Genomic DNA, 25,077 nt, shown 5'->3' on the forward strand with positions numbered 1-25,077 from the left:
TGGTGCTAGGCGCCTCCAGAACTTCAGTGGGTGAGTGCTGCCATCACCCCACTTACCACGGGGCAGGCTGAGGCTCGGAGGCTAGAACCTTCTTCCCAGGGCACACAGCCACCTGCATGGGGTGCCGGAGGCACAGTGTGGAGCGATGACAGGCTCGTGTGGTTCCCTGATTTCCATGTAACAAAACGCAGCTTGTGCCCTTCCATAGAAATAAACTGACGGCCAGACAAAAACAAACACACCCTAGCTTACTACAAACTGTTATATTACTTTTTAGGTCAGGACCAAAACCCTCCCCACCACTCATCATCACCAACATTTCATAAAAAGACATCTGAACGTAAAAAAGAATACAAGTGACAGCTTTACGGAAACCACCCCATTTTCCTTCGTTTGCTCTCCACAGATAAGAACTTCTCACAGTCTAACACTAGAGGGCGCTGCCCCCTCATCAAATGCCCGGAGGGCTCCAGGTGGTCCTGTGGCCATGGCTGACCGCCCTCGTGGCAGCGGCCACCAGAGTATTCTGTCCCCACGTGCCTCATCTCCTCTAAGTGCCAGAGGGCACGATGGAACCACACAGACTTCAGACTCTGGCCTGGGGTCAGATCCTGTGTCTGACCTTCACGGGCGACTCAGCACTTGAAATGTGGCTAGAGCACCTGAGAGCTGAGTTTTTGGTGGTGGTTTCGTTCAGTTTTATCAGTTTCAATGTAAATAGCCACATGTGGCTAAAACCTGTAAGCCTTCCATGTCTTGTCGCTCGGTGCACACATGCAGCCAGATTTTAGTGTCCAAATGTCACATGTCATCTCTGCTAATTTCCCTGTCGTCTGTTACTTCAGTTTTTAATTTAAGCAATGAGGCAACCTTCAATAGGCTTGTAAAACTCCTCGTGGTTACCGTACATGCTAGTGATCTTATATCCCAACTAGAACTAAAAGGCCGTCCTTCTCGGCGCCCTCGTTTTTCACGGCAGCTAAAAATGCCACGATTATGAAATACTACGCAACCTCACATGCTAAGCGAGCATCGACTGGCAGCATGAGGAGGGTGCTCCGTACGGGTGGCCCCTCTCAGCGAGCAGGAACAGGCTCCGTATTTTAGAGAAGACGCAACAAGAAATAAGTGATAGAGTTGGGGTTATGTATGAGGCTGATGCCAGATAAGTTTTTATTATATTTAGAAAAAAAAATCAGTGTAAATAAAAGCAAGTCAGTCAAAATGAATGAGTTTGTAAACACTCTCTAATTCTTCAGTGGCAGCATTTGGACCCACTGCCCAGGCCAGTTTTAACCCAACCAAGATGCTGGAAGGCAGAGCACACAGTCGTGCCCATCAAGCCGAGGAGGGCGACAGAGCCCAGGGTTCCCCTTCTCCGCTTGCCGGGGTCTGAAAAACAAGGAAGAGCAGAGGTTATGAGACGGCTCCAGAATGATGGCACTTTGAACGTCTGTCCACAAGCCATTCATTCTATCAAGAAGGCTGGGTTGTGCCTGAGACCTTCTGTTCTTACGAGGCCAACCAGCTTTACGCAGAGTAACGTGTCACAGTGGGGTTGCTTGGACCTTGAAAAATAATGGGACAGTAATTGGAGTTTCCTTGCTCCAGGACCTTGCAGTAGTTCCCTGTTCTCGGAAAAAGTCAGTACAGCAAAAAATGTCTTTTCCCCCTTCAGGCACAACGTTAGCAGGGGCTTCGGACTCACGAGTCGTGGCTTCTAGTTTCCACGTGGTAGCTCTGTGACCTAGCTAGAGCCTTAATCTGAGCCTCAGTTTACCCATCTATAAAACTCGATGATGCTATCTATATCATAGACTTGTCAGAAGGTAAAGAGCATATGCAAAGTTCTAAAAACAGCAATGAACTTGCAGAAAATGCTCAATAAAAACAAGCTTTGTTACTATTCAAAGGTTAGCAAAAAGAAAGAGGGTAACAACGTTTCACCTCAAGATCAAGTCCCATCCCCTTTTATTAAAGCCATGCTAAGAAGACAGACTTCGGAGCATTGAGGTTTTAACTTTTAGATGCACTTACCTCCCGTGTAATAGCCATACGCATAAAGAACTCGTCCAACAATCCAGGCCAAGCCCAAGCCAGAAACTACGCGCTGCAACAAAAGGGCTTCGTTAGGATATGCACTGAAAGAGTAGGCAGGTCTTTATGAACATCCAGGGTTGACTGCGTAATGTTTTAGCAGGAAGTTCATCATTTCATGGACATGGCAAAGTACTTGCCGCCAAACCTAGGGTAGCGTGTGCTTTGGTCAGGGGAATCAAAGATCCGTGGCTCTTGTATGAACAAATAGCTCGTGACCTGGCAGAGAAGTGCGGGCTGTTGCTAGGTGCCGTGGGGACCTCAGCGTGCCAGAGCACAGGCCCGGCAGGCAGGCCCGGCAGTCAGTCGCAGGGTAAACCGGAAGAGGAAGCCGACCCAGAGTTCAGGACAGAGCAGAAAGCGGCTGTCCCAGGTGGGCCTGCGGCCTGAGCTGCACCCTGTCAGGGAGCTTCCCCACGGGGCGGGGTGCCAGAGGTGGGGGCCTCCACTAGGAAAATGGGGTCACTGAATCATGCTGTGAACTCCCGAATATGCGGGCCTTGAGGGGAAATTCCCAACACCCTTGAAACAAAGGTTGTAAAAACTTATGCAAGATGAAAACGCCTTCCATTTGGGCGCCATCCTGGAGGGACCCCTTTGGTCAAAAGAAGTCGGGAGAATAAGGGAGAGAGGACGTGTGAGGACATGAACCACAGAGTGTCACTGTCCCCAAGCGCCTTTCCAGTGGAGTAGTGTGTGGTATCAGTGGGGGTAAGGTTACACCGTAGGACTTTTATTTGTTGTTTAGATGATTTGGGGTAAAGTTAAATACGGTACGAGCACGAAACGCCTAAAAATAACCACAGTTCTGGGAGTCACTGCCACAGGCTGTCGTCTCTGCCGGCCATTCCTGACGAGACTGTGGTGTAGTTACCATCAGCCTAGGAACAACACAGGAGCTTGTCCTCACAGTAGTTCTGAGGCTTGTAAAGAGCTAAGCCGGGGAATGGGACCTGGCAGTGGAATGGGGTGGACGCCAGGTGTGCCTAACCTAGAGAGACCACTCGTCTCCTCACTTACTAGGACTGGGCTCTTTAGAGGCACAAGAAAGAATATCTTCTCGAAGAGATCAGGTATTTTTTGTCTTTGAAAAAAGACCAGACTTCAAGGTCATGAACTACAGATACCCGGTTCTGGCAGCTTGTAACAAAAGCACAGAGACATTCGGGTTCAGACCAGAGGGTTATAAAGTGCCTGCATCCTGGTCAGAACTCAGTTAAGAGGAGCCCTAGCCCCTGAAACGGGAAACACTTTCTGTCCAAGGCCAGATCCAAATGGTAAGTCATCAGGCTCAGTAAAGGTGCTTTGTTTCGCTATGTGATAGTTCAGACCAACTCCATAGCCCTAGGGCCCTTGGTCAGCCCCCGTGCCTGCCGGCCCGCACCCTGCCCACTGCTGCCAGCAGACCAAGCCCCTGCCCCAGGGCCTTGCCTGCAGCCTTTTGCCTGGAAGTCGTCTGGAGACGTCCGTGGCACCTGCTTTCTCACCTCCTTTAAGTTTGGCAGAGTTGTCCCTTCAGCGAGGCCGTCCTCCCTGACCACCCCACTTAAAATCGTCCCCCACTCCAGCACTCTCTTTGGCCTTCCCTGCTCCGTTTTCCTCTGGCCAACAGACTCCGTGATACACGTAGGTGACTGAAAGTCAGCTCCACGAAACAGGTGCCTGTGTCTGGTTCACTGAGGTAAGCTCAGGCGATCAGTGTTTATTACATGAATGAATGAATATGCAAAGGAAAACCCTTATGCACAGGAACTTCCAGAATCACAGCGGGGGGTTCAAATTCTGATTCTTCTACTTTGTAGCTATTTGAAAGTTACATAGTTAACTTTCACCTTGTGAAAGTTATGTAGTCCCCAAGATGTTTCCCTTTGGGAGGAAAATTCTACCTACTTTAAAAAGAGCTGCTAGAAGTAACAGAATGAAATTCTTTTAAATACATGATGCCTGGATGAAATACATAGTATCCAAGATGAAAACCCCCTGGAAAAACTTACCGGGTGGTAAACACCTCCAACAGCTAGAAAAAATAAGAAGGGAGGATACACTTCCAACCTGGAATAGACAGAAAGAAACTTTTAAAAAGCGCCCCAATAAAGTATGTTTATGTAAAACTGTGAGCCCTTTACCTTTTTACTTGCCCAGTCAGACACTTGCCAGTAAAAACAAACACTGACGGGTCCCCTCTGGGATTAGAGATCAGAGAACACCGGGGAGGCGTTGAGGACGTCCAGTGTGACAGACTGACAGGAAACACAGGACGTGGCAGATTTCCTCCCAGAGCTGGAAGCCCCTCCCTCCCTGGCTGGGGATTCAGTCTCCGTTTACGTGGGACAAGCGGCGCGTAGTGTAGGAGGTAATGCGTCGTTAAAGATGGCTTTGGAAACATGACCCCGAGTCCACCATCCTAACAACTCCTCATCTTGCTTAGTAGTCATTCTGCTCGCTCACAAGTTTTTTAAACAATTCTTGTAACGAGTGCCCCCAATCGCCCCCACTGCTGCGGCTGGGCAGGCAGAGTAAGTGCTGCGGTGGGGCCTGGGCAGAAGCAGCGCCCGCGGCCCAAACACTCACGTGTTCTGGTGAGCTCGCTGGATGCAGTTGAAAAGGTGCCCGTTTTCAGGGTCCGTGCTGTACATGGTCGGGTACTGTGGAGACAGACGGGGAAGGGCAGCTTTCAGTGCTGACAGTTAGAATCCACCCAAAAGAGAGCCTATGCCAAAGCGTCTCCTGTCGTCCCCTACACAGATGCCCACTGTCTGCCTAGGTATTCGCAGTGGCAAGGGCCTGGCTGCTCAGACGCAGTCAGTGGTGGTATTAATACCTAGTAATGAGGACGCCTGTGTGTGCTGTGGCTGCACTCGGGACACAGGCAGCCTGTGCCCACTGGGCATTATGCCATCACGGCGGATCTCAGACGCATTACCAGGACACCACAGGGCAAGAGCTGCTCCCCAGCAGTCACCAAATACCACAGACTTGTAAGATTCCCCTTAATGGGGAACAGAAACCGAGTGTGAGAATTTTAACGCACATGGCCATTTTCGAAAAAGCTAGATATGAAAACGTTAAAAGCAGCTCCAGTCAGTCTAATCAGAAGTTGCGAAGCAGAAACGGACATCTGGCACGGCTGCCCAGGGACGCCTTCAGTGGTGTGCCCTCTGGGCGAGCTAGAACTAAAGGCTGCATGTGCAGACCCTCCCCAGGGCCAGGGTCTCAGCCCAGGCCAGCCTCAGCACGTAGGTCTTCTCGTCCTAAGATACGGTTTGTAAGCTGGCACACCAGGAAACACTGTTGCCATTTAACCCTTTTTAGAAAATAACACTCCTAGCAAATAGCTCCAGCCAAAAGCAGGCCTTTCTCATCCCAGCCCACCTGGTCTTTGTATAGAAGGGACAAAGTGACACAAGGTGGCACCTCCTCCCAGCAGGGCCCCATATTTCCTGCCTTCTTCCCACTGGGAGGGTGGAACTCCTAGTAGGTGGACCTGACACTGCCACCTCTGACCACGAGCTCCTGACGTTCCCTTCCAGGACAGACAGCAGGTTCTTGCTCGGCTGCCTCCCCACTCACCTCCACCTTGTACTTCTTGCGGGCCTTGGCAACATTGATGGCCAGGTGGGCTACCATGATGAAGCTGGCAGCCCCGGTCAGGACCACGAAACCATACTCCTTGGAGAGGACTGCCATCTTGGCTCTGCCGGGAGAGGGAACACGTGAGGACTCCACCCAACCCTGGGGCACCGCGCGGCAGGAGCAACTGTGAACCCCACGGAGTCAGGTGAGTAAATCTGGTGTTTCTAAGAGGTCGTTAGAGACATTACTGCATGTCACACGACAGAATTTACAGTCATTCAGGGGTGCAATCAGTATACACAGAAAAGTTGACCATCACATCATATCGTATGTTCTCTTTTGATCACCAGTACCTTTCTGAGATTTGTCTACACCAGAGCCGCTCCCGAGGGGTGTGCACCTGTCCCTGCTCCAGGATGGGGACACACTGGAAAGGGCTGTCGTCATGACTCGGTACAGAAGTCACCTCCTGGTCACTTCCCGGCCACCTCGTGTGGCCGCAGAGGGCAAGGTGTCTGGCTGCCCTCCAAGCTTGCGTGCCCTCATTCTCTTCTACAATTTGTCATTTTTCAAAACTTAGAAAATCAGCTCGGGGACGAAGCCTCAGCAATAATGACAGCAAAAATACAAGGTGAATTCTGAACAGCTCTCTGAAAACGAATGACTGAGCTTTCCGATCTGCCTGGTATCCTTGGAATTTAGTGCATTTGGGCCAAATAGGCCGTTTAAAATGAAGCTCTAAGTTTGTCAGAAGCCATCTGCTTAAGGACAGTGAAATTAAGCATATTGGTGTAAGTCAAACTTTGCAAATTGAGAGTTGGCTTCCAGACCCGAAACTTTGGATGGGATGCCAGGCTCCCTGGCGGCATGGGGACAGCTGTGTTTGGGCAGCATTCTTCAGCTCACTTCTAATCTTCCCCCAAAGCCCATTAGCACCACGTTGTAGATCGGGGAGCAGAAGCTCACCTAGATGAGGGCAGAGCGAGCGAGACGGAGAAGTGCCTCTGGGGGAGCAGTTTGTCCCACAGCCAAAGGTCACTCACATGCGCTCAGAAACGTACAGCTAGAGTTGAGTGTGTGCTACTGGGCTCGTCTTGCAAAGCAGAAATGCGGCCTGGGAGGTTATACCCAGTGGACGTCACTCCTCGCATGTTGCTAAGGTGATGATGGGGGATGGTTTGCACGTAATCATCGTGGGACAGGCGGGGGCCTGCCCTCCCCAAGGCTCTCCCTACAGGAGTCGCAGGTGCAGCGGCATGGGCAGGAGCAGTGCCCAGCCAGCCCTCCCCACGCCCTGCACTCCCACCAGGTGAGCCCTGCTGCCCAGGCCCCAGCCGGCAGCACCTCCGAGCACTGGGCGCAGTGCTGAGGCAGAGGGGGTCCTGCTAAGGTCACCAGATGCCCGTGTTGCCTCAGGGACACATAAGTGTGTGCTCACGGATACTTGTGGGGTCAGGAGGCTGTTAGCGGTGACCCGTCAGTGAGGAAACTCCATCACGTGGCACAGAGCCTGCGATAACGCGTGCACCCAACCAGTTTGTTTCCTGTTCGCCCCCAAAAGTATCTACTGAAGCAGTGGAAGCAAGTGGGTGTGTGGCTTCCTGAGGACGAGAAGGAGGGCAGAACACAGAAAAGCTCTGTCGCCACAGCTGTTGAAAACATAGGTCCAATAGGGGCCGAAATAGGTATGGCTTGTCCTTCAAAGACAGAAGCAACTCAGCTCTCTCAGGGTTAAAAACAGTTGATCATTTGCTGAGTTCCTATTTTTCGTAGGAATCCAGGGCAAAGGGATGGGTGTTTCCGTGCCTGAGACTGGCCTTCACGGTGTGGTGCGGGGGTGTGCTCTGGGACGGGGGCAGCTCAGCTCCCCGTGGCCTCGCCCCCGGCAGCCCGGCCACACCCGAGGCAGGGCCAGCCCGGAGCCAGCAGATAGCTTCCAGGGCGCAGGCTCGGGACGCTGATAGCTGGCACCGCACCCTCGGGCACGACACTCACGCAGGCTGCACACCTTGTACTGGGTCCTCTCACAGCCCTGTTAGCCGCCCGACAAGATAAGGTTTCTGCCGTGGCAACTCCGCCCTCGACGTGGCGTCTCCAAGGGGCCACAGCACAGTCCAGAAGTCCTTTCGGAGCGGAGCTTTCCACACGGCTGTAGCTGACCTTACAACTCGCTTGTTAAGTGTCAGAGTAAGACCACCGAGTCCCTTTGGGGCTTTGGCCCAGCCCGTGACGGCCGCTCGATTCCCAGCTCTCGTGGTGGTCACTGTCCCTCACCAGGGCAGATATTCCCACTAGCCTGAAGGCTTTCCACTCTTCGGCAGTGATGCTTAGTACACTGAAGACGACCGCTTGAGACACTTCCACGCCACGGATCACGTGCACCTCACCTTCTGACTTCAAATGAGAGGCCTGTTTAAGGGTCCAGTGGGACCTCCAAGTAACTCCGGGTGAAGTTTTCCATCCCATGTGGCAGAAACAGCAGCACGGGAACTAACATCACCACTACACGCTGAACACCTGCTCTAAGACCCAGTGCAGCCCCCATAGCCATCCTGTGTGGTACTTACTATTACCGCCCATTTTACAGACCGGGAGACTGAGGCAGAGGGGAACCCAGTGACTTGGCTAAGGCCCCACAGCCCGTGAGTGCAGAGCTGGGGTCTGACCTTGCCCCCATGCCCTTTGCTCCTGACCCAGGAGTTAGAGCGCCCCTTCCCCAGGTGGGGAGCGATGAGCAGACCCCCCTTGGGGGCAGTGCAGGAGCTCCGCCCCAGCTTCTCCAGGAGAAGGGGAGGACCGGAGCCAGAGCCCAGAGCCCAGACCGGGCTGGGGAGCAAGGTCCAGGCTCTCTGGAGCGCTACACACAGGACCATGTCCTCTGTGGACACTGCACTTCTCCCTTTCCAACCTCGTGCCTTTCATTTCTTGCTTGATGGCCCGGCTGGGACCGGTGCCATGTGGAGCAGACGTGGCAAGAGCAGACACCCTCACCTTGTCCCCATCTCGGAGGGAAGCCCCGTCTTCCACCAAGGAACAGGGTGTTGGCTGTGGGTTCTTTATAGACGCCCCTTTCGAGAATACTTTAGAAACCTAATTATTTGTACTTTTTTTAAAAAAACCAGCAGCACCTTTATTTGTAACTTTCTTACTAACGACAGTATTTATTACTAGGCAAACATGATGTTTTTTTCAGGACATATTGGGTTGGGGGAAGAAAACCTGCCAGAGTGTTTTGCGGCCGGTGGGGTGCGGGAGATGGGAGACAGCGGAAACGCCCCTGTAGGGTGCAGTCGGCGTCTCAGGGGAGATCAGAGCTCAGTGATGTCCAGGTGACCCGCGGGGCCTCGAGGTCTGTGGGACAACACTTGGGGCATCAAGTCTTCTGTGCAGCCAGTGGATTTCAAGAAAGGGACAAGGCCCCACTGGGAGCGATCAGACTTGGGTGCGCAATGAGGCCTGCTGGTCTCCCCGCTGGAAGCTGTGCTCCATTCCAGGGTCTGAGTTAGCCTCGCGAGCGTCAGGGTGACACGTGGCTCAGAGACTCTCCCCTGGGAATTCTCCTGGAAGCAGAACCACTCCTTCCACTTCCACTTCGCTCGGCCTCTCCTCCAATTCCTGCTTCGGCCTTATCTCACTGGGGCAGGGTTCCTTTAGTTACACAAGCGTCACCCAGCAAACTCCCAGAACCACAGTCAACAGCAAACTCCTGGGGGAAAGCTCTCCTCTGTTTACTCAGGCCCCCCCTGGATGCCAGGAGAAACTCCCTGGAGCACGATCGGCACAGATGAAGCGAAGGCAGGCTTTATGGATTCGGGCCGCTCAAGTCAGGTATTACTTCTGAGCCAGGAAGTGACATCAACTTATCCTTCACTAAAGTAAAATCAATCAGAGGTGTTAAGGGAGAGTTTTCCCCTTTCACCTCAAACAAACAAAAGCCAGCGTGGGTGACGGTAACCCTACTACCATTTGCAAGGTCGCGCTCCTCGAATTGTCCTGTAATCTCTCACCGGCGCCTTCTGACGCATCCAGCAACAGGACGAGGAGAAAGCACTCAGACTGACATGGAGCCATTCCCCGGGTTTCAGGAGAATCCTGATCTGGCTGCCTGTGCTGTTCATCCAGTCTTCCTTATATCGGGTCCCTCATTTTACACGACAAAACAACACCTGCATGAGTGACACGAGGGTGGTAACTGGAAAGGCCAGTCTGAATGTCCCCGAGATCGTGCTGGGGCCTTGTCCGCTGCCCTAATGCACCCTTGGGTAGCTGCCCAGCCTCCAGATGTGTCGGCAAAGGAGCAGGCCTCAGAATTATCTCCAGGAAGGCAGCTGACCCTCCGGAGCCCACATAAAACTCAATAGAGAAATCTGAGCGCACAGAGGGACGCAGTACAAAAGTAATCCATCCTTTACTTTCAAAATGCCACTTGCGATCATTTCTGCATTAAACAGATGTTGAAATCTGTTTGCGTGTCAACGCTTCAAATGACAACTAAATTTAAGAAAGAGTACAAGGACATTTAAGAGAAGGAATATCCCAGGTGAGCAAAACAGTCTTGCCCACAGCCACGCTGATACTCAGAAGCAACTGCTCTAAGGGCCACAGTGAAGAGTTAGAGCCATAGACGCGCCGTCCATCACTCCTCCTGCTTATTAACCCCGGGAGGCAAACGGCAAAGGCCGGTCACGAAGTGGGCCTTGCCAGCATGTGCTCCAGTCCCTCGTCAGTGTCACCCAAGTCAGGATGATGGACGCCCCATCCCTCTTAGAGATCACGGCTATAATCCACGTGCATTCAGCTTTACAGTGAAATGGCCACAGCTTGGTCGTTTACGATATTCAAGTTTCACATGTTTAATTCCAACACTTCATGAGCTGTGAGCACATTACTGCCCGGGGAGGGGGAGGGGAAGGCCAGCTCAAGTTCAGCGACTGCTTACTGGTCAGTGGGAGGGGCGGACACTGACACTGACTGCTCAGGCCAGGTGAGCAGGTGACCTGACTTCTGTCTAGAGCGTGACTTCTGCGTGCAAAGGACTGAACACGCATGCCTGGATGGGGCCGTCTCCCGGGCGCCTGGTAAGGCAGCATTTCAGGAATCTAAGAGCAGGTTTGTAACAAGACAGGACAGGTCCTAGGTTCCACTGCTGCTGTGATGACAGACTTTCCCAGATTCCTGACACAAAAGGCTCTCTGGGTGGGCCCTGGGGCCACACTGGACCATCTGGAGCCGAATCTCCCAGAGATGTGATCCCAGGGACAGGAACTCCCCGTGTTCTGAAGGCAGCAGCCTCACAGGCGGGGAGGACAGGGAGAAGCCACGGGGTGCAGAAGAAAACACAAACCTCAACAAGTCATGAAATGGAGCTGATCGGATGAGGCCACTGCCGGGGAAACCATGCTACCTAAACGGGAGGCTTGCCTGCCACCTGCCCGCTTCTTCAGTGTGGCCTCAGAACGAGTCGCTGCCTGACGTCCCCTATTAAATGCCGTGCTCCATGTGGGGTGCAGGGCACAGTGGTGACCCGACCGAGAAGGAAGAATACAGTCAAGTGAAGGGGGACAGTGCAGGAGGACCAAGGACCAGTAGGGTGACAGCTCGGGGGAGGGCTGTGTAGGACAGCAGCGGGGACGTGACAGAACACAGGGAGTGAGTGCAGAAGGCACACAGGTGTGGGCTGTGCTTGGAGACCTGTGTGTCTGGTGGGCAGCGACAGACTAGAAGAAGAGCAGTAAGAGAAATCAATTGTTATCCATAATACTGTTAGCACATATATTGTTCAGTGTGTGTCAAACACTGATTCACCAATGTTAACTCAATAAACCCCTCACAGCATCCCTATGATACATTATTACTTCCATTTTGCAGAGGAGGAAATAGCATCAGAGAGGTTAAGTCATCTGCCCATGGTCACACAGCTATCACAGAGAGAGCCTGGGTTCACACACGGCCAGGCAGTCTGGCTCCAGAGTCTCTGCTCTCAGTCCTTGGCTATCTTGCCTCTCAGTGATGTTGGAGTCACCTGTGACCACACCTGACGTCTTCTGAAACGTTTCTACCTCCTCAGACCCTCTCCTGAGCATAATATTAGCAAGAACAGAAAACTAATGATTAACTCCAAGTCTGTGACTGATTAAAGCCTGAGATCTTTCTAAATCGAAGAAAAAGAAATCTTGGAAAAGGTCCAATTTTTTTTTTTTTTTTTTTAATGAGTGTCAGCACTGCAGTATGACAAAAGAGGAGTGATTACGGGAAGGAAGAAAATATTCTCCAATCTTTTAGGTATACAGGTGTGTAAGGAGCAACACCGAAACTGGCACTTCATTTTTTTATCATGACTTCCACGTAACCCGTCCCTTAACTGGCATTACACAAGGAACGGCAGGTCTGACTTCCAGAAGAGGAAACAAAAAAATCTCCAATGTTCGAATGAGTCACACTGACACCATTTGGATTTTGCACCACAAGACACATGGGCAGACTGCACTTAATTCTCCGTGGCTGCAGAGTCCCCACTGGAGTACCAGTCATTCTCATGAAGGAGCCACCTGCTGTCAGCTCTGGCCGGGGGCAGGCGGGGGTGGGGCTGTCTCACTCTTTATGCCTGTCTGTACCAATCATTCACATTTCTTAGGCTGGAGAAATAAAATATCACTTATATTAAAAAGAGCATACTAAGGCACCAAAATATTAGATCCCAAGTTCCAGTTAAGGAACAGGTCAACTCTAGAAAGAACTCAGAGGGTGGCAGGGGGACCTGAGATTCCAAATGCTGAACTCCTTAAGGGTATTTGCAAATGCATTTGGAAGTGAGCACCCACATCCCATCTCCTCACTGCTTTACTCCCCACGTGACAGGTAGAGAGGCACTGTAGGAGAGAGAGAGAGCAAGGGAAAACTCGGGAATTCTGTTTTACACAGCAGTGAACTACCTGATAATTGCTAAATTCTTTTTCAGGAGGATGGGACAAGGAGTATTAATGAATCCAGTTGCAAAACCACAGCAGTATATTCTCTTAAACACTGCTTTAAAAATGGGAAATGGTTCATGGTCAATTGTGATTGTCAATGGTGTTCTGGATATAGATTCAGAATGTTTAAATATAAATACAGGGAACAGTATATTTAAATGCAGCTAGCTGTGTAGTAGGCACTAAATCACTTTCGGACAGATTGATTTGTCATCCACTTCATTGGAGATTGTCCCAAGGGCTTTTCGGCATTTCTCTGGATAATGGGGTAAAGCCCTTCTTTCATTCGTGCTCGGCCTCTGCTATCCAATCCTTTCAGGACTGTCTCCTCCGAAAGCTAGGCCAGCCGTTTGCAGGAAGCCCCCGGAGTGCGGTTTCCATGGCTGGCCACCCGGTCTCTGTCTATATATAGTAACATGGGTTCTGGAAAAAAAAGATGCTTGACAAAGTTTTCTATTTCTGTAACAATGTGTCAGAAGGGAAGCTTAACAGAACCTGTTGCTGGAGTGAAATGTGTTTGTTTGGATTTTGGATGTTAGTTGTATTTAACTCCCGTGAGGATAAACATTCTTGAGCCCCCCCCCCCCAACTCAGATACTGGTGAACCAAATTCTCTGAACTAAATTCAATGAACTGAATTGGTTGAACTGACGTATAGGCTGTGATTCTGACCGATAACCTCGGGTGCCTCTCCACGCCGCCGGCTAGCAGATCTCCAGATGTCCCCAGAGAAGCCCTGGCTGCAGCCCCCACGCACAGAGGACGCTGAAATCCGCGGCAGTTGCGCGTGACCACGCCTAGCTCCTTCCGCGCACCTGCACGGCCCGTCCCTCCGCGGAGCAGTAAGTGTCCTCTCTTCCGGACCCCTGTCTGCAGCTGAGGGATCCAAGCCCCAGCCCGCGCCCCTTTCCTACCCAGCCCCCTGCGCCTGCTTTCCCTTCCCCTCCTTTCCCACGCTCACTGGTCCCCTAAGCTACAATGTAGCTCGTGAACTCGTGACTCCCAAGGAGATTATTAGGAGAAGCCACACTCGGGGAATGACTCACCACCGAGTCTCCAGCCCCTTCCACGCCCCGCAGCCAGCCCTCGGCCGCGGCTCGGGGCTCCCCGCAGAGGCACCGGATAGAGGGGAAGTTCTCGGACATCCGAGGCAGAGCCCTAAGTGACGATGCTGCGCCCTTCCCTGCGGAGTGTCCTGCTCTAAGGCACAGGTAGGAAGAGACTGTTTAACTGTTCCCATACGAACTGGCAGGCGTTCCTACGAGTCAGGAGGAAAACAAATGCAATTCCCAGGGGGCTCCCAGAAGGTCCCTCGCTCCACGTCCACATGTTCGGCCGGGCAGCGCTCAGGCCACTTCAAAGCCGGCATTACGACGGGCCTGCACTGCCCACGGCCCCGCGGTGCCCACCGCCCACCCTCCGCACCGGAGCTGCAGCTGGCAGGGCCGGGCTCCGGGGGCACAGCCCCGGGAGAGGGCGCGAGGGAAGGGAGGGACTGGGGAAGGGGTGACCTTGAGAGTCTCCCTGAGTTGGACGGCGAGGCCGCCCGGCCCGGGCGCTGCAAACCCACTCCATCCTGGGGAGGATGCAGGGCAGGTGGAGGGCGAAGGGGGTGCAAGGTATAAAAGAAACCTACAGGCAAGGAGGGGTGGAGAGAGCGGGATGGCGGAGAGACGGGCGGTGCAGGGCAGCGCCGAGGTGCCTCCGAGGGCCCAGGGCCGGCGCGCCTCCCTGCCCGCAAGGCGCGGTAACTCACCTGGATCACGTCCGCCGGGCTGGTGCAGACCGCAGCTGCGTAGTGAAGTGTGGGTGCGGCGCCTAAGGCCGCGGCGGGGAGAGGCGTGGTCCAGAGCAGGCCCCGCCCCCGGGCACCGCGAGGCCACGCCCCCAGGTCAGGCCCGCGCTCCCGGGCGCTCTTCCGAGTGCGCTCTGCAGGCGCCGAGCTTCAGGCTGTGAGGCGGAGACCGAATTTTCTTCCTCCTCGTGGTTATCCACTGATTTACCCCTTGCACTCCCGAATTTACCTATGTAACCCCTCCCGCAAATGGCTTCCTAAACAGTCCCCGCCATTGGGTTTGCAGAGCGGTCGCACATTAGTAACTTATCCCCAGCAGGGCCACCGTAGCCTCCGTGTAGGTGCAGGTTGGCACCGCGCGTGCGCGGAAGTAGGCGCGCCGCTTCACGGGGCGGGACGACTGCGCAGGCGCTGCCCTGGCGGGGGAGGGCGCCCTGGGGTGGCAGGGCCCGCGCGGGTCCCCACCGGATCCCCTGGGACTGTGCGCGGGGCTTTGTCACTGGTCCGGAGACCGAGCCACGCCCTGCGCTTGTGGCCTTGCCCGCTCGCGCCCCCTGTCGCCGGCTGGCTGTGCGCTCTGTGGCTTCTGTTTCCGGAAACAGGCGGCACCGCCTGGGGGCCCCAGGCCCCGACGGGACGGGTCCTCGGGCCGCGCGTGCCCGGCTCCCGCGGTGTGAGCGGTGTGAGCGCGGGGAGCCCGTCGCCCGCAGCGCCTGCTTCCCAAGGCCGTGGGGAGCGCAGCGTTGGTTTTATTAGGGGACCCGCCGAGAGGACGCGGCTTCCCAGCCGCCCCGTCTTCCTCCCGGCCCGGCCCCTCCTCGCCGGCCGCGCGTGGCGCCTGGAAGGGGCACGTGGCGCCGCTGCTCCCTGCGGCCGCGGCGTGGCCTCTGCTCTCCGGCCGCGCTGCCCCCTGCCCCCCAGGACCCCCGCCCCCAGCGGGTCCCGAGCTCGGCAGCGGCCCTGTCCCCGCGCGGCCTGCGCCCCGGCCGCCGCCCCGGCTGTGAGCCCGCGGCCCGCGCTGCGCTCGGGACCCGCTGGGGGCGCTCAGGTCGCCCCGCAGGGACGCGGCTCCGCCGCCGGGCGCCCCGATGGCCGTGCGGGCCGTGGGTCCGGGGTGGCCCCGCGCCCCGGCCGGGTTTGTCGTCTGCTCTTCGACGTCGCTGCTCGCACCCGCCTCGCCGGGCGGCCGGAGTAAGGGGCGCGCCGTCCGGCCCCGCTGGCGCCCCCCGGGGCAGGCCCTGTGCGGCCCCTGCGCGGCTCGGCCCGGTCTCCTCCGCGGCACAGTGAAGCCGAAGCCACCACGGCCACCGCGCGGGGCGGCCGCCAGCGCCGGTGACACGGACCAGGCGCCGAGGGCTCTGCGGACCCTGCACGGTCTGGCCCCAAACGCTTTGCCTGAACCCTCCCGTGTCACGTTAACGCAGGCAAGGGTGTTAAGCGCCTGCTGGACGCCAGGCCGTCGCACCCGACACTGCAACACAGGAGCTTGTCAGAACCAAGGAAGGCACACGTTACGGCTGCCGTGTCCCCTGAAGTTTCAGGAGCCCTGGGACGTCGCTGTCGCCTCTCCTTGCGCTGCCGCCCACCGTGCAAGGCCGTGTTGTGGGAAGCCACTGCTGCCCCGCTCGGCCCGGGACGCCACGCGGCTCGCACTCCCAGCCCTGCTCTGCGTGGGAGCCACTCGCCTGCGCACAGCCGACGTCAGCCCCGCCCAGCACAGCCACAGCCTGCTGCGCACGTGGGTGTGGAGCATAAGTACCCGCCGTCACTCGCTGTGAGTTTGGTTTGCTATTTTAGCACGACCGGAGTAACACACACGTGGAGTCGAGACCAGGCTTGTGGGCCGGGTGTGGGGCCGGGCAAAGGAAGAAATGGAGGCTTCCGTCCCGAGCAGTGGAACGGAGAAGGCGTCAGTGACCAAGGAGTGTCCAGGGTAGAGAGGATGGCTGCGACAGGAAGCTCGGGGGAGAGGGAAGCTCCGTTTTGGACATTAGTAGTAGTCTGCGTAGGCTAACGGCTATTCACCAACCTCGAGAGAACGATTGCTGAGCACAATGGATTGTTCCTTTCTTGTTCATAACACAGTTCAATGTGGGTATTCAGAGGATGGCGTTTCGTGCACTTATCCACGAGTCCAAGCTCTTCCAATGCTGCGCTGCTCTGCTCTGCGTGGAGCTACCTCTAGCTGCAAGGGAAGCTGGGAAACGCTTGGCTGGGAGCTCAAGGTGGAAAGGATTTGGCGAACAACTAGCTGGTCTCTGCCCCACGTCTTATTTGGAGACACCTCTTAGACATCCAGGAGAAGATAGGAGCTTGGCTCTCAGGTCTGAGCTGGAGGTCCACTTTGGGAAATCCATGCTATATGGATGGTATTTAAAATCACACATAGACTAGAAGGAGGTTCAGGTCAGAGGGCCCTGTTGGGCCCTTCAATGTTGAGAGGTTGGTAAAGGAGGAGGAACTAGCAAAAGAATACAAGAAGGGGCTACCAAGGAAGTGAGAGGGGAACCAGGCGAGGGTGACATCACAAAGGCCAGTGAGGAGGAAAGAGTGTCAGCTGCCAAATTTTCCAAAGGGACTTGGAGAGAGAAACGACATTAACAAGAGCAGTTTCGGAGGAGTGATGGGACAGGAAGCCTGGCTGAAGGTGGGTTGAAAGAATTGGAGATGGGCAACTAGAGCTAAGAGTGTGTAGGAAATTCTCTACTATATTGGGCTATGAAGAGAAGGAGAAAAATAAGGGGTCAACAGGAAGAAGATGAGCGGCCTGGATAATGCAATAAGGAGAGGTTGGGAGGATGTAAGAAATGGCATGAGAGAGGCAAACACATGGGCAGCCGGGAGTAGATGGGAGCAGTGGAGAGACTGTTCCCTGCTAAGAAAAGTACTTCTTTAGAGCAACAGGAGGGGAGACAAACAATAAAAAGGGTATAGAAGCAATAGTAGTTTTAGGGATGGACGCTTGATCCCATGCCTCGTTTTTCCTTCCAGGTGAAGGGAGCTCCTTGGGAATATGGCTGATTCCCAGGGCAGCCTGGGAAATCTTGTGCTAAAAAGTAAAAGTGTGCTTAGAAAAATTTGATATTTAATATAAATAAGGATAGTAAAGGATTACAGTTATAGTTGAGTCCGTAAAATAAGACTCTGTAAGCCATACTAATAACAAATAGAAAATGTTTAAATGCATACTTGTATACACATGTATACGCGTATACATATGAGGCATATGGGAGTTCTCTGTAATAGTCTTACAACTTTTCCATAAGTTTGAAATTATTTCAAATTTAAAGTTAACTTTACAGCTCCCATCACTCTTACCCTTTTAAAAAAGTAGAAAATATATAAAAATATATATACATACAGTTTATGCGCCCGTTTAAATACATGCAACCTCCTCGTTACCCTGCTTCTCCTCCCCCATGTCTAATTCTGTCATGGCTGGTAGATTATATATCCATGCTGTCCTTTGTTTCATTTGTGTCCCCTCCTCCATTTCACAGTTGCTCATGGACATGCTGAGGGCCTAGAGCTGAGTCTGGCACGTGGTAGGAGCTCAGGGACCATTCACTGGGTGAATGAATGGATTAGAACCTTCTGGGCCTGGTAGGTCATTGGGGCTGACTCAGGGGGCCTTTCTCCCGGCTTCTTCAGAGGCTCCTCTGCCAGCACTTCTCACAACGCAGATGTTTTTCCTGGGGTGTCGTCTGGTCAGACTTCCAAGAGGGGTCCCGTCCCCATTCTCAGAGACCCTCCTGGTCAGAATTTAGGAGGGCTCCAGGCCACGTCTCTGTCTTGTGACCTGTGTGGTCAGGCCGGGTCAGCCCTCACACAGCGTTTCCCCCTGCACTGGGGGGGGGGCGCTGCCGGCTGGTACAGCCCCACCCTCGCCCATTTAGTGATCATTTCCCACACCAAGAAACATGGACCCCATCCAGGGAGCCTGTGGCAGGCTCTTAGTGGTTTGCTTGAAATCCTCGCACCCTGCTTGAGGTGGGAGGAAGCCCCACCCACCTGGACCCCTCAGGGCTGACGGGAGCTTCAGTCCTGAGCCCTTCCCTGAAATCCTCTCTCCCACCTCCCAAAGCCCTGCCCTCCTCAGGCCTTTCCTGACCAGCTCCTCTGGGCTAATGGGTCTCCTGCCTGCTTAGTTTCTCTTCTGATCACATCTCACCTTTTGTTGTAATGTAGTCACTTGCTGTCTCTGCGCCCCATTGTAATGTGCCACCCCTGCCAGGAGACACTTTATCTTTAGGTCCCCAGGGCCTGGACCCATTGGTGAGTGTTTGTTTAGTAAGTGAGCGGTTGGACATCTGAGTAGCACCTGTGGTTTGCAAGGTCTGACTCAGCTTCAGGTTTGTGAGTGCAGGAGGGCACTCTGCCTGAGGGCACACTCAGAGTCCCCGGCTCTGAGCCCTGTCCATCCTCTGACACAGCTCCTGTCACATCCCTGTCCCCACACGGGAATGGCAGGACCAGGTGCCCACTGCACACAGCTTTCCAGGTAGAAAGCTCTCTAGGACCTTGCTGAAGTGTCCCCTCCCTGCGTAAGGACTCTGGTGAACAGCTGTGAATAAAAAGAGTAATGACTGCCTGTGTGCTTTCATTTATTTTGTAAGTCAAGTGTGTCTGTTTTATTTGTATTCTAATTTAAGAGATGGTTATATTTTTAAATCAAAAATAGATCTTTATTATTGAAGTTTTGGGAAATCTAAATAAGGGGCAAAACAGAGTATGGTCATCCAGCACTCTTACTAGACATTACTTGTACTGTTTCCCGTACATTCTTACCATCTTTCTCTTCTGTGCACATGTGAAAAATACCTGAGTGGAGCCATTTCAAAACAGGGCCAGAGCAGGGAGCACTCGAGAACTCAGTCCCCAGCATATGTCGTTAGTGTTGACTCAAATACACTTATTATAAAAATTCTCTAAAAAACAAAAGCAAAATAGGGCCAGAGCAGCCACTCACAGCACTGCCGTGCACGTCTTGGTCCTTAAACTTTGGACTCTGTGAATCAGGCAGAATGACCCCTGGACGAAGCAATGCTGTCTTGCATACAACGGTCTGTGAAGCTAAGAGGAGACCAGACCTGAACACAAGGGCAGTTGACCGTGGACGTTCCTTCTGAAGACAAGCAGTAGGCAGCCATGTACAGCTAAAGAGTGACTCAGCTTGTTGACCAGTGGAACTGTATTGCTTCCATTCATGCAGTTACTCCCTTTTCTCATGAAAACCCCTTGCCTTCACCCCATAATTGGGACGCATTTTGGGTTTCTACCTGAATCTGTGCCCTCAAATTGCAGTTCTTTTGGATACCAAATAAATACTCCCTGCCTCTTATTTTAGCTTTTTTAATGTTAGGGTAATACATACAAAAATATATTTTAAAATGGCATTATACTCTCAAGTAATGCCACATGATGTTTTGCGGATGTGTGTTATAACATTGTCTGGAGGTGACCATTATTCATTTTCCAGTTCCCTCCAGAAACAAAACAAAATCTGCGCACATACATCCTATCATCTAATATCTACCCACGTATCCATTTCTGCATCTATGTATCTATGAGTTAATTTAGTATCTCTATACCTTTGTGTCTTAGGTATTTCTGTGCATTTCTAGTTTTGTGTACTCCACGTATCTATGTACTCAGTCATTTATATGTGTTTCTGTCATCTGTGTGCAGGTCTCCATATACGCATTTGTCTACCTGGGTTTGCTTGTTTCTTTATGTGCATATATCTATCAATTATTGATCTATCATCTCTCTTTGTATCTATGTATTTACCTGTGTTTCTATCCATTGTCCATCTCTTTATGAATATATGTATCCACATATCTGTCATCTGTTTACACACAAGATTTTGTGCCGTGCACACTTTGGCACTTTGTTTCTTTCACTTAATGCATCTTAGAGACCCTTATACATGAGAACCTGAAGAGCTGTCTCGTCCCCTTTGATGGTGGCATTGGCCTCATAAGGATGTCCCAATAATACATGTAAAATTTCTTTTGTCCTTATTTTATTATGCTATAACACACACACACACAGACACACACACACACACACACACACACACACACACACACACACCATTGAGAGCCTGCCCAGGTCAAGTAATAGAACACTGCCTCTACCCCAAGGCTCCCAGTGGACTCCTCAATTGCAGCCTTATCCTGTTAGAAATCTCTCTGTCCTGACTTTTGTGATAATAATTTCCTTGCGTTAAAAAAATTACTATCTGTGGATGCACTTCGAAATAAGATAGTTTATTTTTTCTGTATATGACTCTGTTCTAATGGAGCATCACTATGATGTGTTTCTTCTTTTGCTCAGTGGTGTATTTATGAGATTCGTCCATGTTGTAGCATGTCGCTGAATTCATTCATTTTCATTCTATTAGGTTGGTGCGAAAGTAATTGTGGTTTAAAAGGTTAAAAATGGCAAAAAAAGCCCAGTTACTTTTGTACCAACCTAATAGTAGTATTGCATTGTACACTAACTCACACTTAAAAAAAAATCAATTCTCATGTTGATGGACATTTAGATCGTTTCCAGTTTGGGCCTATTGTAGGAGATGCTTTCGTGAACATACTTACAGATGTATTTTGGTGTTCATATGCACCAATTTTCACAGGTGTATTTCTAGGACTGGAATGTCTAGGTCATGGGTATGTCAACTGCACTAGGCAGTGCCAAACTTTTTCCCAATGTTAGCACCCATCCCTCTCCTCCCCACTAGGCAGCAGAAGAGACTTCCCGTTGCTTAGCAACTTTGCCAATACTTGGTGTTGTCAGACTATTACGTTATTTTTTTTTACAACTTTCCTGCTGGTGGTCAATTTAATTGTTTCTTTATCTTTCTTTGAAATGATTTTGCTATTACAAAACTGTAAGGAACCCAACTATATAAATTTTCTTGGCAAGATTTTATAACTATATCAATAGTAGGTCTAATTTAGTGGGAATGCTAAGTCAAAGGTTCTGTAAATATTGACAGTCCGAGTTCCCCTCCTGAGAGTCCATCACTTTATATTCCCACAGCAGTCTGTGGGAGCCCCACCCCCACGCCTTCAACAATATTGGCTGTCATCAATTTGTAAAAGTTTGTCAGTCTCATAGGCATTTCATTTTTGTTTTGACTTGCACTTATCTATTAGTAAGTTTTGCTATTCATTAGTATTTAATGGCTGAAACTTTTTTTGTTACTGAAAACTGCTAGGTTTTACTTTTTGCCGATTTTTGTATTAGGTTGTTATTTTTTCTTGTTAACTTACATAATAAGCTTTTTATAAAGTAAGGAAATTGGCCCTTTGCTGCCGTATATGTTGCAAATATATTTTCATTTGCCACTGGTCTGCATTTTGCTTAGACAAACTTTTATTCCATAGAGAAAAAAAATTGTGTGTTCAAATCCACCAGTTTCTTACTTTCTATTGTCTCTAGGTTGTATAGTCTTCTTAGAAAAGCCTTTCCTACCTTCACTCACGCTTCCTTTTTGAAATTTTATGGTTTATTTTATATTCAACTCCTTAATACATGTTAAATCTTTGATAATTTGTATGTAAATCTTTGAGGCCCAAAACTGAAGGAATGCATTAGGAATCGAGCTTTTCCCCCAATAGTTTGCCAGTGAACCCATGTTTTTCCTCCTCGTTTAAAATGCTACCTTCGGGCCGGCCCGGTGGCTCAGGCGGTTAGAGCTCCATGTTCTTAACTCCGAAGGCTGCTGGTTCGATTCCCACATGGGCCAGTGGGCTCTCAACAACACAACAACAACAAACAAACCAAAAAAAAAAAAAGTCAAAAAAAAAATGCTACCTTCGCCATGAACGAAAACGCCATGTGTATTTGGGTCTATTTTTGGATTCTCTGTTTTGTTTCACTGATGTCTTTTTCTCTCCAGTATAAAAACAGTTGTAGATTTTGCTCATGCATGGGTTTTGCTAAGCAAAAATATTATTTTTTTTGCTTATCCAAAAGTCAAAGCTGTACAAAGCACAGAGAACACAGGCCTTCGGAGCACGTCCGAGCAGGATTCAGGTGTGGCCATCTGGCACAGAGGGCTGTGGGCTCTACGTGCCAGGGTGCACCCATGGCATGCTCTTGTGGGTTCTTGCTTAGGAAGAAATGCTCTGTATGCACAAAAATCTTCAAGTTGGGCAAGCAGTATAGATGAGGGTCCATATCTGGGGGCAAAGTCTGATTTCATTCCAAATAGTGGTTACCTAATGACGAGGTGATTAATGTTTCCTTGTTTAAGTAGTTACAGTGTAACAAGCTGCTACAATGTAACAGGCGTGGACTCCAGTGGCTGTGGGAGGAGGTGGACAGAGACCTACTTCGGGTAGAAATGACCTCGGTGATCTTACATCTTCAAGAAATGGCTCAGTTTTGGGGAAAGATCAGACCTTTAAATAACAGTGTATCTCATTCTTATATTTTATTCTTGAATGCACAGATCTGTTAAATGCATCTCCACCACCCCTCTTCCTTGTAAAACTTGCATTACGTACTTCGGGTACAACTGTTCAGTAAATGAGGTGGCGCAGGAAGGCCACAGTTCGCAGCCCCACCGCCCGCCCGCCTGGAGCGGCTGCTCTTGAACGCTGTCTGTAAGTGGTTTCCCTGCTAGTTGCCTACTTATCTCTATCATGCGTGTGCTACTTCCTGCTACATCCATTTTGTACATTGTTTCTTGACTGTGTACTGTGACAGTTGCCTTTCATCGCCCTCCAGCCACCCCCTCTCCATCTATACAGTTCAATAACCTTCCTCTCTTCTTCCATGATGACCTGTGTACTGTCCACCCACTTACTCAGGCCCCATTTCCTCTTCCTTTCTCTAGACGTGTATCTCTTGACCACCCCACCTTTGACCTTTGTACTTACCCTTTGACCTCCACACTCCTTCCTCTTCCACTCCTGTACATCTTTCGACTATGTTTGTACTTCACAAAATCAAGACTGGTAACATCTAGCCTGTGTTCTGTAAGGGTGGTTAACTCTCCAATGATTTGTGAAGAGTGTGACCCTAGAGGTTGGGAACCAAATAATCAGGGTTCACATGAGGATGACCTTGTACATGTGAGTTGCTCACTGCATAACCAACCATTCCACTGGTCGTCCTGTCCTTTATTTATTTCTGTTTTGTTTCTAATGTTATGAGCTGTGTGCTGCTACATAGGGAATGTTGCTGACTGTCAAGTTCAAGTGGAATTGCTCTTGTCTGTCTCCTTAAATAGGGGCGTAATGCGTGTGACGTGACTCTCCTTGGTGGGAAAGACATGAACCACTTACCAGAATTCCCTCTGCACTTCCTCTGTCACTCATTGTCCTCATCAGCTCAGGCTGCTAAAACACAGTATCAACGGCTCAGATGACAGACACGTGTTTCTTGCAGTTGTGGGGGCTGCAGGTCTGAGGTCAGGACGCTGGCAGATTTGGTTCTTGGTGACCACTCTCTTCCTGGTCGTCTTCTGGTTGTGTCCTCTCATGGCAGATAGCTAGCTAGCTAGATAGTCAGATAGGTGATAGATCATACATTACAGATAGGTGATAGGTAGGTAACAGATGATAGGTGATAGGCAGCTAGATGATAGATAGATAATATGATAGGGAATAGATAGGTAGATAGATAATAGGTAGATAGGTAGATAGAGCAAGAGGGAGAGTGTGAGCTATGGTCCCTTCCTCTTCTTAAAGGACCCTGTAATCCCTTTAAACACTAATCCCTACCAGGGGTTCTCCCCCTGCATGACCCCGGCTACACCTAATTACCTTCCTAACGCCCAGATACCCTTGCACTGGGAGTTAGGGCTTGGTGAGCGTGTCTGACTGGGCAGCCCTGTAGGTCCAGGGGCCTGGCTCCTTTCCTCCTCGCGGTGAGCCCTTCCCAGAGGTATGGAAGGACCAGAAGGTGCTGTCCCCGGGCAGAGGTGGGACGGCGCGCCTCCTAGGGGCTTTCAGTTCAGGAGGCGGGAGCCGCGGAGGTGGATGGGGTGCACGCTCTAGAAAGGTGCCTTGCAGAGTGGGTGTGGGACTCCAGCACCTGGCAGCTTTCTCCTGATCTGTGAATCGCCAACTCCCTTCAAACTTTTCCATCCCGCGGGTGGTGAAACCCGAAGGATCGCAAAACTGGTTTTCAGGAACTTCCTCTCCAGGCCAACTTTAAAATGTGGGAGTGGTGGGTACTCAGCAAATAAACAAGCCCCATTTGTCTCCTCGGGGAGCAAAGGGTGGCTGCAGGACAGGCGAGGAGAGGGTTTCCTCTTGGGAATTTTTTCAATGCTGAACCTCTGCTCCTTACCCATCAATTTACTTAAAAATAAGGCCAAGAATTACAAAAAACATTTTTTAAAAAGTCAGCTGAGGACCTCCAAAGGAGAGGCGGTGCTGCATGAAGGAGAAGCTGAAATAAAGGACGCAGGGTCCATCGGTCTGTCCGGGCACCTGCAGGACTGTCAAGGGAAAGCGCGTGCGGGCGGCAGCCGCAGCTCCCGCGTGGGCTGCGTCACGTCAGTTGTCACCCCAAGTACACAAGTTGGGAAGGGGAGGCTTGGCTGGTGCCTCAGGGTGAGTGGCCTGCAGGGTGCAGTCCGCCTCCGCTCTGCTCCCCAGCTCAGTTTAGCGATCACGT

General features: G+C 51.6%; 2 protein-coding genes across 3 annotated transcripts in view; one reads left to right on the plus strand and one right to left on the minus strand.

Annotated features, from left to right (window-relative positions):
* Positions 1-1,150: 1,150 nt before the first annotated feature.
* Positions 1,151-14,508, minus strand: MGST3 (microsomal glutathione S-transferase 3). 2 transcript variants are annotated; one of them, XM_081026716.1, is made up of 7 exons: positions 14,398-14,438; positions 13,688-13,899; positions 5,668-5,791; positions 4,669-4,742; positions 4,092-4,149; positions 2,038-2,110; positions 1,151-1,392 (listed from the first exon to the last, which is right to left on the minus strand). In XM_081026716.1, the coding sequence occupies exons 3-7, from the start codon at positions 5,782-5,784 to the stop codon at positions 1,256-1,258; spliced, it is 459 nt and encodes a 152-aa protein (XP_080882842.1). In that variant the 5' UTR covers positions 5,785-5,791; positions 13,688-13,899; positions 14,398-14,438; the 3' UTR covers positions 1,151-1,255. The 2 variants fall into 2 exon arrangements, with proteins under 2 accessions (XP_080882842.1, XP_080882841.1); XM_081026715.1 differs by lacking the exon at positions 13,688-13,899 and having other exon boundaries at positions 14,398-14,508.
* The window catches only part of RXRG (retinoid X receptor gamma), a 150,800-nt gene continuing 139,232 nt past the window's right edge, over positions 13,510-25,077 (plus strand). The window contains exon 1 of the mRNA XM_081026710.1: positions 13,510-13,852. The gene's annotated coding sequence lies outside the window, so the exon portion shown is untranslated. The remainder of the gene's footprint in view (positions 13,853-25,077) is intronic.

This window comes from Rhinolophus hipposideros (assembly GCF_964194185.1).
Source record: "Rhinolophus hipposideros genome assembly, chromosome: 19".
NCBI lineage: Eukaryota > Metazoa > Chordata > Mammalia > Chiroptera > Rhinolophidae > Rhinolophus > Rhinolophus hipposideros.

What these genes read in the sequence shown, in the direction of transcription:
- MGST3 (XM_081026715.1), bottom strand. Translation starts at nt 5,784, where the DNA reads ATGGCAGTCCTCTCCAAGGAGTATGGTTTCGTGGTCCTGACCGGGGCT. An exon ending in GCAAGAAGTACAAGGTGGAG is followed by an intron (nt 4,743 to 5,667) that starts GTGAGTGGGGAG and finishes CTGTCTCCACAG; the next exon opens with TACCCGACCATGTACAGCAC. An exon ending in TTGGAGGTGTTTACCACCCG is followed by an intron (nt 2,111 to 4,091) that starts GTAAGTTTTTCC and finishes CTTTTGTTGCAG; the next exon opens with CGCGTAGTTTCTGGCTTGGG.